At 42.5% G+C, this 12,407-nt stretch overlaps 2 protein-coding genes across 4 annotated transcripts in view; one reads left to right on the top strand and one right to left on the bottom strand.

The window, feature by feature from the left end:
* LOC126258780 (transmembrane channel-like protein 7) overlaps positions 1-12,407 on the top strand; it is a 249,103-nt gene that overhangs the window by 31,214 nt on the left and 205,482 nt on the right. The window contains exon 1 of one of the 2 annotated variants that reach the window (XM_049955668.1): positions 7,231-7,348. The exons of the other annotated variant lie outside the window; for it this stretch is intronic. Within the exon in view, the coding sequence (XP_049811625.1) occupies positions 7,232-7,348 (117 nt within the window). The 5' untranslated portion in view covers position 7,231. Of the gene's footprint in view, positions 1-7,230; positions 7,349-12,407 lie in introns of those variants that run through there. 2 annotated transcript variants of the gene reach the window in all.
* Positions 1-12,407, bottom strand: part of LOC126258817 (calpain-A) — a 668,101-nt gene that overhangs the window by 575,289 nt on the left and 80,405 nt on the right. The window lies entirely within an intron of this gene.

Raw genomic sequence — 12,407 nt, 5'->3', positions numbered from 1 at the left:
AATTGATTTCAACGCCGCGTGTACGCGCTCAGGCAAGGCTGCCACGGTGCTGGCCTAAGAGGCTGGCTTATAACGTCTCTCTCACAGATAGATGGGCGTCCGAGCAGAGTACATCGCTTCCACGCGGTTTCGGCGCGGTGACCGTTCAGCTGACTAGACTGGCTGGGGCTCGTAGTAGCAGTTCCTTCTCTTCGTAGCCAGAGGAAGAAAATTTCGTACTAAGGTATATTTTTTCCGACTACATTCTCAATACACACATGGTGATTGTCTTGCAGGGCAGATATATCTCCAGTTTTGGTGCCGCGCAATACAGTGACTCTTTGGTAAGTAGCAACAGTTTGTTGCTCTCAAATGTACTTCCTAGGCCACATCATAGTTCCAAAATTACGGAGAAAGAACAATGGCTTTATAACTAAGTGACAGTGTACCACAAATTTCGAACATAAGCTCGACACTTGTCATAATTCTTTTTAAAAATGTATTCTGAGTTTTTCTGGCGGATCAGTTGTGTAAAGGCATACCACATACGTATTTCCTAAAAATCTATACGCATACACCACCAGAGACACTCATTCACAGTGCTCTGAAAGGTCGAGCTGGCATCCACCAAGTTTCTAAATGTTGATTCTTATATGTGAGTGGAATCTTCAGTAATCCAGTTGATATACACGGTGTGAATCACCTAAAACTTTAAACGCAAATATTGAAGAAATGGAAACTGCTATAGATGTGCGGTTTTTACAGAATGGATTGGTATTCAGACGCTCATATTATTAGCCAATCAACAGATAGTAATAATACTTAGAAAATGTATTTTTATGCAAACGTTTAACGGTAGTCAGAGGCTCATATTATTAGCCAATCAACAGATAGTAATAATACTTAGAAAATGTATTTTTATGCAAACATATAATTTTTTAAAATAAAACAATGCTTGTTGACATTATAAAACTAAAATTAGGGTAAATTAAAATGTCAATGGGGTTTTACTGCGAGTTGCGTACGAGATATCTTGTCGGGAAATTTCCACACCATCACTTGTTTGTGCCATTCAACCTCCGTCGTTGCTAGGTACAATGTCGTTATGTTGACATACAGTGTGCTTGTGTATTCCTTAAGTGCATTGCGACTTTCTAATCAGTGTTACAACGGGCTCGTAATTATTTAAAAGGTGTTTGGATATATATGTGTGTGACATTGGGTCTCTGGCAGTAATCGTATACTGAGATCGTACAAATCCAAAATAGAATTTAGTTACTGCTCCCACGAATTATAAATAAATCAATTTTCAACCATCTGACTGCGAGTTTTAAAATATCCTCTAACGCCTCCTAACAACTGTTCTGCCATGCTCCTGTATGCAACGGACTGCTTAACTCGTCTTGCCGCTGCAACTGCATGATCAGCAACACGCTAAAATATTTCAAAAAGCAATACTGCAATCCATGCAGAGTGCAATGCATTGACTAATTGCAACAATTACTGCCACACTTTTATGCACAGAAATTGAATGATCAGTAGGGGTTTGGTCAACTAATATTCAACGATGTAAAGAAAAATGAAAGAAACCAATAAAAAATTTTAATTTGCTATATTTAGAAAACTGATGATTTAAATGCTGACAAACTTTACACGACTTTGAATTATTCCACAATGTCTACACTCAATAACACGTTTCTAGCCACAGCAAAGGAACGGATATTACTCTGAGCGTATCCATACACAAATCTGACAAAATCCCTCAGTACGGAAGCAACCAACAACCACGTGCAGCGAAACGGCAAACTATCAAAAATCCTCAATTAATACCAAAGTCTCGTCTGGCGCTACTAGCACGGTCACGGCAGGCTGCGACATCTCATGTTACGCTGCTTCTTCCACCGCACCCTGCGTCCGGCCACTTTCGACTGCCCTCGACAACTGCTCGCTCGCTGCTACCCGCGATAATAATAGCTCAGAGTTTGTGTGTGCACACAGCAGAATCATAGACGTCCAACTTTCAGTGTGTGAAAGTCCAAGCAGTAGGTCGTGAGTGGACGATGGGATTTACCAATAAAGAAAAGCCGACATGCTCATGGGGTATGGATAGTGTAGGAAGAATGCAATTCGTTCTTGTACGGTGTATGCGGCAAGTGATTAACCTTTTCAGCCAGTTACGTGGTAGTAGTAGTGTGACCACCAGCCAACGAACAGAAGGAAACAAGTGACGACAGAAGAGGGAGAAATTAATGTTTTTGCTGTCGTTGCAGTTAATCCGCACGTTAGCTCCCACGCAATCACACGAGGCCATCTGTCTCCATCACAATCTGCATGGACGTGATTATGAGAATCGTGTCAACTTCTGTACATAGGCATTAAGACAGGATACTCCAGATGTATCATGTATCTTGTTTAGTGATGACGGCACATTTACCAGTCATGGCCAGGTAGACGGTCTGTTGACAATCCCCGTTGGCTTCATCAGGAGGAACTCAGCTTCCATGGAGTGTAAACATTTGATGTGGGATAGTGAACCTTCAACTCACAGGCCCATTTTTCATAGACAGAAAACTGAACGTGCAGAACTATCACAGCCTCCAGCTGACCATCTTCCACGGATGCTAGAAGATGTTCCTCTGCAGACCAGGAGGAATCTGTGGTACCAACATAACGGATGTCCAGACCGTAGTGCAAGAAGTACTACAACATGTCTTCACGAATTGTTTCCAAATCGTTAGTTTGAATGCAGAGGACCTGTACCTCGGCCGACCTGTTCCCTGGATTTGGTGCCTGTTGATTTTTGTTTTTTTTTTTTTTTTTTTCTTTGGGGAAAGCAGAAAGACGCTCTCTACAGGAATGTGACAACCACACCTGATGATTTGCAACGACGTATTACTGCAGCCTGCTCGGACATCTCCACTAAAATGCTAGCATGTATGCAACAGATGTAGACTGGAAGCGTGTATTGCCTCTGCTGGCGATTATTTTGAACATAATCTACGGTGGTTAACCTTCTCGTTACTCATCTGAATCCATATAACTAATGTATGCACTTGTGTTGCTCTTTAGTGTCTGCTGCCACATGTATTGGACATTAGTTTGTTAGTGTCAATAGACATTGTTTCATATAAAAAAAGTATATGTCTGCACAAAAATAAACTTTCTAAGTATTATTGCAATCTAACAGTACGATCCCCTGACTACCAGTCCATTCTGTGGAAACGGCACACCAATAGCACTTTCCTTTTCCGCAATAATTACTGTGCAAGTTTTAGTTGCCGTAAGAGCACAAGAGCATGTGAACGCCCTAACATTTGACACCTTGCGGATTTGTTGGTTATTTTTCTTTGAATGCTGTTAAACATAACGTAGATGCGGTAATCTGAAATACATGGTACTAAATCTACCACGCAAGGTATTGCTACTCCTCTAGACTTTGTGAAACTTTGCATCAGGGTCGCGAGCACATCTTCAGTCGCGCACATCTGAAGGAGATTTTGCGTATGCGGAACTGGCGTGACGTCATTGCCTTATGGTTCAAATACATAGGGATGTCATAAACAGTGTGCACGGTTCACGGTGTGCACAGCTAGCCCTTACCACCTCAACTAAAAATTTTCGTCTGTGCCACTAGGTGGTAGAACACCGCAGCAGACTTTTATCCCCGTTCACTTGCTATAAATCACATAAGATGATAGCACAATCCTCAGATATGCCAATTCACTCGCTCTATACTAAATTAGATTGGACGTCAGTATGGTTATAGTTATAGTGACATAGTAGATTAAGTTTTGGATTTTTTCATACACTAATCCTTTTGAGGCGGCGAGAACCATAAGGGCCCAAAGCACATCGGCGTCGATTGTGAGCTTTTAGTATTTATTCATGCTCCTGAAATCTGTTGATCTTATGATGAGACAGGTTTATCTGTACTGTAGGCCCATATTGTATATATAAACATTCACGAAAAGCTGTCTCACCAGTTTCTCTTATATTCACTTAAAAAGGGGCCGACGGCGGCGTGATTTAGGCCCTTATTGTTCTCAGCGTCTCATTTGTACTCTAGTCAAGTGACATGTTGGTGGACATTACTACTTGAGTTTAATCGTTTCCACAAATGGCAGTTTGTTTTCAGAGTAGGTTGTTTACTGTGCAGTAGTCGGCTTACGAGTGCAGATCAACATGAACTCTGTTGAATCTGGTTCTAAGTAATAACAGAAAATTAGCAGGAGAAGTTAGCGCAAAGGAACTAGGACCTCCCAGATCAGATTCATTGATTGAGAAAATGACGAAATCAAATAAGCGTCAGTACAAGCGAACATTTAACAAAGAAGTGTATAACAGCGTAAGATGTTGTGTCGGTGCAACGTAAGTTTGTCTGAATTTCAGTCCGGAAGTTAATTTGCGGACTAATATATCTGTTTCAGATCTTACACATTTGTTCAAAAAAATAAAAAAGCACGAGAACTCCCACTTACACAGAAATTCGAAACTGGGAGTAGCGGAAGCTTTCCCATTATTTCATTCCTTGATACTTAATTATGTACCAAACAACAAAATTCGCCAAAAACAATTCTTACTTTTGCTAGACTAGTTATGCATATTATTATTATTATTGACAGTGGCTTTAGCTGCATAAATTAGTTTGTAAGCATAACTGTTATACAGCAGATGCTATTAATTACACACTCTCAAAAGTATATGAATCTAAAAATTTGTGAACACCCAGAATGTATACTCATGAGCTGCCACTGTTTAGTTGATTCATCCTGTACATATCTATCCACTGTTCTCGGGTAGCCGTCAATATGCACTGTGCAATTATATGATAACGTGTGAGACATTTGATCATTGAACATTGCAAGTACTAGAAAAGACTTTAGCATAATCTAATATATTAATAATAATGACAATAATAGTATTAGCTGATGGATAAATAATTACTTTCAGACTTATTCTGCTTTTTGGGCGATCCCTGCTGATAGCAGTTCATGATGATCCCTTCACTACTGCATTCAAAGATCCCTTTTGGGTGAGAACAAAGTGGTGTATAGGAGGGTACATAAGGAAAGGGGAGAGGGATAGTAGAGAGAGGTGACCTTGAATATGATATGCGCAATAAATGGTGTCAACTGTAATATGACACGAAAGGTCATTTGATTGTCGGCAAGTTCTCTTCCTGATACCCTGCTAGTGACGTCACAGAAAGTACTTAAGGGGAAAGGTTGGTCTCGTTTGGTCTTTGTGTGTTGGTCGGATGTTGTTGTTGAGCCCGAGCTGCCATGTATGTTACATACTCCAAATTGAAATAATTTTGGTGAGTACGATTAAATACTTCAAATTTCCCTTGGAAAACTTGTGAGAGCGATTTACAGACTTTTGCTTTTCATCAGGCTACGATTATTTCACTGAGTTATCGACAGCATCAAGCGTGTTCCGAAATTACCAAATTTCAGGCATTACCTCTCACCACGGACGACATAGTGGCTGACTTCACCACCGAGAACAGCGACGTTTGTGTAGATTTGTCAGTGCTAACAGACTAGCAACACTGCGTGAAATAACATCAGAAATCAATGTGGGGCGTACGACGAACGTACCCGTTAGGGCATGGAGTTAATGGGCTCTCCTTGGACCCCAGACGACTGGAAAACCCTGGCATGTCCCGATTTCAGTTGGGAAGAGCTGACGCTAGGGTTCGAGTGTGGCGCAGACCCGACGAAGCCGTGGATCCAAGTTGTCAACAACCCGTTGCGCAAGCTGGTGGGAGTTCCATCATGGTGTGGGCTGGTCCAAGTGAATGGCTATGTTCGCTAAGTTGGAGACCATTTGCACCCAGTCATGGACTTCATCTTCCCAAACAAGGATGCCATGTCACTGGCGGACAACTGTTCGCGATTGGTTTGAAGAACATTCTGAACAACTCGAGAGAATGATTTGGCCACCCAGACCGCCCGACGTGTGTGTCCCATCGAAAATTTATGGGACATAATCGAGAGGTCAGTTCGTGCACAGAATCCTGCACCGGCAACACTTTCGTAATTATGGATGGCTATAGAGGCAAACCCAGAAATCTATCGACGCATCAAGCTTGGCTGGCAAGCATTTGGGAAGAATTCAAAAGTATTAAGATCAAAAATGCCAGTAAATCTGAAGAAAGCAGTATTTGATCAATGCATTCTTCCTGTGATGACGGCCGGCCGCGGTGGTCTAGCGGTTCTAGGCGCGCAGTCCGGAACCGCGCGACTGCTACGGTCGCAGGTTCGAATCCTGCCTCGGGCATGGATGTGTGTGATGTTCTTAGGTTAGTTAGGTTTAAGTAGTTCTAAGTTCTAGGGGACTGATGACCACAGATGTTAAGTCCCATAGTGCTCAGAGCCATTTGAACCATTTTTAGCCTGTCATGACGTATGGCTGCGAGACATGGACACTGAACTAATTCACAAAAGGGAAACTTAGGACAGCACAGAGAGCGATGGAGAGATCAATGCTGGGCTATACAAGAAAGGACAGGAAAAGGGCAGATGACATCCGGTCTGTGACGAAGGTTAATGACATCTTAGAGAGAGTAGGTTCCTTGAAATGGCAGTGGGCTGGCCACGTTGCAAGAAGAAAAGACAACAGATGGACGAAGCTAGTACTGGAGTGGAGTCCGAGAGAGCACCGGAGGCCTAGAGGAAGACCATCAGACAGATGGGACAAAGACATCAAGAAGATCGCTGGTAACACCTGGCAGAGAACTGCCCAAGACCGTCCCACTTGGAGAAGACTTCTGAAAGCCTACCAGAATCCACGACTCGAAGAGGCCACATCATCTAATGATTGAATTGGCTGATGATGATGATGATGATGATGATGATGATGATGATGATAGAGGCAAACTGGCTCAATATTTCGGCAGGGGCTTCCAACGACTTGTTGACTCCAAGCCACGTCGAGTTACTGCACTACGCCGAGCAAAAGGAGATCCGACACGATATTAGGAGGTGTTCCATGACTTTTGTCACCTCAGTGTAATTTAGTTCGCGCGATGGCGAAGTAATATGACAGGCAAGAAAAAAGTGTGGCGTCTCCTAGTGGCATCATAAGCTGACTTCAGCGTAATCCTTCCGCAGCAGTCGCTTTCTGTTAGCTATCTATCGAGACTTCTCCGGCAGAAAGTGTCGAAACGGAGACTTTCGCGATCGGTGTGACGCAAGCGGCAGGTGGTTTTTGCGCGGCGGGCGATCGCGCCTCGCCCGGCGACGATAAGATGCGATCGCGCCAGCACGGGCAGGCCCGCGCCTTATCGAGGCAGCTGGGCGGCCCGGCCTCTCAGTGTGACATGGCGCGCCGTCCGCGGCAGGATGCAGCGGCGGGCCCGCTCTCGGTGAGTTCCCCGCTACTGTGTGTGCCTAAGGCTGCCCGGGAGTTTGTTTAACGCTACTGTTGTACGGTAAATAGCGTAAGAAATATGGACCCAGTGGTGTGGTGTGTGACGTGGCTAGTACGGAAATTAATGCCCGTTGTCGAAGGACAGGTCCGTTCTCAAGGTAGTATCGCAGAAAGATGGGCCTGAACCAATTTTTTTTTTCGTCAAAAATCGCAAGTGGTAGCGGTTACACGTGCGCTAGCCCTTGCAATACCAAAAGGGGGAGGAGAGGGGTGTTTGTTGTGCCCACCTATCGAACATATTGTAATCTAGTCAATTCTTTATATTTCAAAATTTTTGAACAAATATTGATTGTTTTTAATGATTTATTCCTAAAGATTCCATACATTTGTTAAATTTTTAAGTTAAACAACCCAAAAATGTAAATCTCAGTTCTAGGGCAACCCAAAAACCTAAATCTCAGTTCTAGGCGTCACTGTGTCCAATGAATGCAGTATTCAATATTTCCAGGTTCAGGGCCTTACTTACAGATCACTATCTCTTTAAAAAGCATATCGACAGTAGAAGTCGACAACAATGAACGAAATTTGCATTTTTTTAAATTCTTTGTAGTGGTCATAAAGTCAGTAATACATGTTACCAAAAGGTATTTTCAGGTTCAGAACCATCCTTACGCACCACTAGCTCTTTAAAAATTATGTTGTTAATATAATTCAACAACAATTAACGAATTTTGTTTTTTAAAGTTTTTTTAGGTTGGGCATAAAGTACCCCCAAACTCCCCCCCCCCCCCTGGTAATGAGCGTTATGTAAAATGCCTTGGTATTTCTAGGGTTACGTAACGCAGTGTTCTGATCAGCGGCTACTTCTGGTCACGATTGTTGAGGTTCCTCAACATTCCCCTTAGTACGCGTGGGTAGCGCGACACTCACAATGGAGTTTACTGACAGTGAAGTGCTTATAAAAAATGGCTCTGAGCACTATGGGACTCAACTGCTGAGGTCATTAGTCCCCTAGAACTTAGAACTAGTTAAACCTAACTAACCTAAGGACATCACAAACATCCATGCCCGAGGCAGGATTCGAACCTGCGACCGTAGCGGTCTTGCGGTTCCAGACTGCAGCGCCTTTAACCGCACGGCCACTTCGGCCGGCGAAGTGCTTATAATGGAGGGTCAAAAGCACATATGTTTATACGATATTTGCGACACTGGTTATAGAAATCGTTATAAGAAACGATTTGCATATAAGTGAATTGCATAGAAGTGAAGTAGTTGTCGAAGATCGATGGGGAAAGTATATAATGAATTGAAGAGTACTATCAGGATATTAGATTTTTTGGTAAATATATTAAATTTTCTTGGCATTTGTATAATAAATAGCGATACAGCTGTGATACAGTATCGCCAATTGTTTGTTATTATTATTATGCGTGAATAACACTTACCGTGATGTAACTAATAACTTTTTCTCAGCTCTTATACTATCTCGCATACTGGCATCTCAGCGTGCAAGTTTTTCACGTACTTTACAAATGGGATACTCAAATGTTTGTATTGACATATTATAATAATCAGGAAACAAGTTTAGATAATTTTTCAGCCTTTCGAGTATATTTATGCACTTTGGGAGTTCGGTCTGTAATATTACTGGATGTATCACCACACTCTGATTTTTCTTTCTGTTTCCGTCGTCTGACAACCAGTAACGAAATAATGGCTTTTGATGTTATGCTCATTCCTGTCGTTATACTTCTCAATTCTCGAAAGGCGTACTTCACTCCGGTCGTAGCGCAATGGATCGTGCTACGTTAACAATTCATCGTGTAGCCAGCTTGCTCCCAAACCTGTGTCAGTTAGCGCACAGAACTTTCGTGTTTGCGCTGGCAAAATGTTGCGGTAATTACTGTAAAATTGTTGCGTTTAAAAATCGCCCGTGTAGCCTTAGCCGAAGACAACTGAGCCTGCGTCAGCCACAGACCTGTCACTGTTGCAGCCGCTGCCGCCACACTTCGGTTCTCTGAATAGGGGAGTACCCAATGGCAGAATACGAGTCATCACGAAGTCTAGTAAACATCAACTTCACAGATATGCATGCTGTCATACGCTGCTGGTCAATGAAACTGCAGTATCGTGAAGGCGATATGCAAATAACGTCAAACTGATGGGATGTGTACTACATACTTGGATATTCAAGTGATCAACATTTCAGCACAAGCACACAAAGTACCGGGAGTGTCGGCATCTACTTTCTTTATACAACGAAAGATTACGCAAAGGGACTCTCATTCAAAAATCTCTTTTGAAGTTGGTGGTAAGTGCTTGTATCTCATACTACGGAATGGATTGCGGGCACGCTAATAAAGCTATCTTTGTCAAATTTGGCTGAATTGCTCCTCGGGCATGTCCGCAAGGAATAATACTCTATTTTTGTATTTTAATCCATTAATTAGCTGTTCCAAAAAACGTGACCAAAAACACGCGACAGAGCTACATCTTTGTCTGCAACTTCTAAATCTTTGTCTGCAACTTCCGCCGTTTCATTATTTTGGCAAATGTGTTCTACTTCTCCCTGAGAAATATTCTGTAGATTAATAAATTGTTTATTTTTTGAGTTCAGGTAAGGTTTGCAGACTGCAATACTTCCATCGCGGATATACCTCATTTTGGACAGAGCAACTTTAGCTCCTCTAATGGGGGTCTTGATGATGACCGAATTTCTTAACAAAATCAGAAAATGTTGTTCAAGAATCAATAAATAAAGTGCAAAAAAGATTTACTTCGATTGCTTCGTTAGTTTTTTTTCAAACGGAGTCGTAAAATATCGCTCATTTTATAGGCTAACTGAGGAGAATGGACCCTTAAGGCAACACTGCATGTTGCTCGTGCTGTCCTGACCTACTCCGATGTAGAGGGTGTTCTACTGTTGGCCTGGCCGTGTGCCACCCACTGAAAACATCTGCTTATGAATTGCCGAAGCAGTGGCACGCTGTCATTCGTCAGCCACTACGTTTGGTGTACTCTGGCACAGCGCTGAAACTGCATGTTATAACATACCCGTATTTATCATCCGAGCTCAATTCGGGTCGATGCCTAGCTGGGTTAATGGGTTAAGCTCATTGCTGCGGTGGCAGCTCTCAGTACAAAATTTCGTGTCCTTTCCAAATCACCTTCAAATTTAAGCATGTGTTCTTCATGCTGTACTGTATCCGCACAACAAGCGAAAGTTCGATATTTGCATCCTCCCTAGTTTTGGATGTTTAACGGTCAGCATGGCACTTCACCCTATACAATTCGGACACTGTGGGTCTAACCTCAGGTATAATTCGCGCTTTGGTCCTCGGAGAGACGGATTCGTGGAGACGTTCGTTCCTATTACGAAAAAGTTAGGTACTTAAGTTTGTGAAACGCAAGCAAAGAAACTGAAATGAAAAGGAGAGGAAAACGAATCATTATTTCAATTTAACGCTAAAGGATACTCTGTGATTTTGAACAATGTGTGATTTTCCCGTCGTCTCCGGTATCTCGCTACCCATTTTGTTTCGCTTTCTGTGATTCGCGTTTCACAAAAGGTATCGCTTAACCAACTAGTACCAGCAACCAACTTGTTAACGAATTAATCTCACAAAAAAACAAGGGAAATAATGTAAAAAATAGCAAATTATTCTTGAAGACGAACACGCGTTTTCAAAACTTCGGAATGTAAAATTAGGTCTACAATTTAGCTTCCGCGGTTTTTTTCCTTCCGAAGTTTGAGGCTTTATTGAGAAAAACGAAAAATCTACAATTTTAAGTATTGGCCTTCACTGGCCACTACTTTCTCCCATCTTCAGTGCAGCATACTAATCCTGCAGCGGAAGAACTGGGCTTCTTTTGAGGAGATCCATGAATCAATTCAATTTTGCACTTGCTCATATAACCGGAAGTGCTCGTCAGCCAGGCCGTGTTCCGTTGATCGAAAAAGGTGGTCGGAACAGGGATCAACGTCTGGAGAATACGGCGGCCGTGAGAGGACTCCTCATTTCAACGTTTCCAAGTAAGCTTTGACGGGTGTTCAAATGGTTCAAATGGCTCTGAGCACTATGGGGCTTAACATCTGAGGTCATCATTCCCCTAGCACTTAGAACTACTTAAACCTAACTAACCTACGGACATCACACACATCCATGCCCGAGGCAGGATTCGAACCTGCGACCGTAGCGGTGGCGCGGTTCCAGAGTGAAGCGCCTAGAACCGCCCGGCCACCACGGCCGGCTGACGGGTGTTGCAGCATGGGATCCACCACTGTCAAACTGCAGATCACCTTTTCATGTTCATCGCTGTATTGTGGCCGTTCTCTTTCACTGCTCGCCTCGAGCGCAACTGCTTCTGACAATGATCTTCTGTGATTGTTTTCGACGGTTTGAATTCCCGTCATAACGGTAATAGACGTTAAAACCACCGCCCTTGAAGGGTTAAAACCATGCTCTGCACCTTCTTTCGTTAATTGGTGCCTCATCACAGATCTTACCCAGCATATTAAGAGCATCAGCCGCAGATTTTTTTTCATTTTCAGCAGAAAATTAAAACTTCCTGCAGATGACGAAAATTGAGCTCATAACATACTGAATACCTTACATGCAATCACAAATCAATTAATATTTTGATGGCGTTACGTTTACAAATGCCAAAGCTTAAAATAACTAACTAACTACCACTCGTACCACCACTTGCCGCTACTGCCATCTATTGCTAAAAAGCGTTGGCAAATTTGTAGACCTAATATATTAAAGCACGAATATTTGTGTCTGGATGCGGCGTTTAGTACAGTTCCTGTGTGGCTAATACAATGACATCTGCAACCATGATTTTGGATAAAACTAAAGCAAAATAATCGTTGAAATAACTAATTGTAAAAATCTGTTATACGTTTGGGACACGGTGACTCTTTACAAAAGTGTTTAACAAATTGTTAAGTTTATGAAGTCGTCAGACAAACAAAACAACTGATTTTTGTAACTGAAGATCAAACCAGCTTCCGGTAATTACATTGTAAAACAAAGTCTCAGTACCGAGAT

The sequence above is a fragment of the Schistocerca nitens genome, chromosome 1 (assembly GCF_023898315.1).
Source record: "Schistocerca nitens isolate TAMUIC-IGC-003100 chromosome 1, iqSchNite1.1, whole genome shotgun sequence".
Classification (NCBI taxonomy): Eukaryota; Metazoa; Arthropoda; class Insecta; order Orthoptera; family Acrididae; genus Schistocerca; species Schistocerca nitens.
This window is presented reverse-complemented; position numbering and strand designations above follow the sequence as displayed.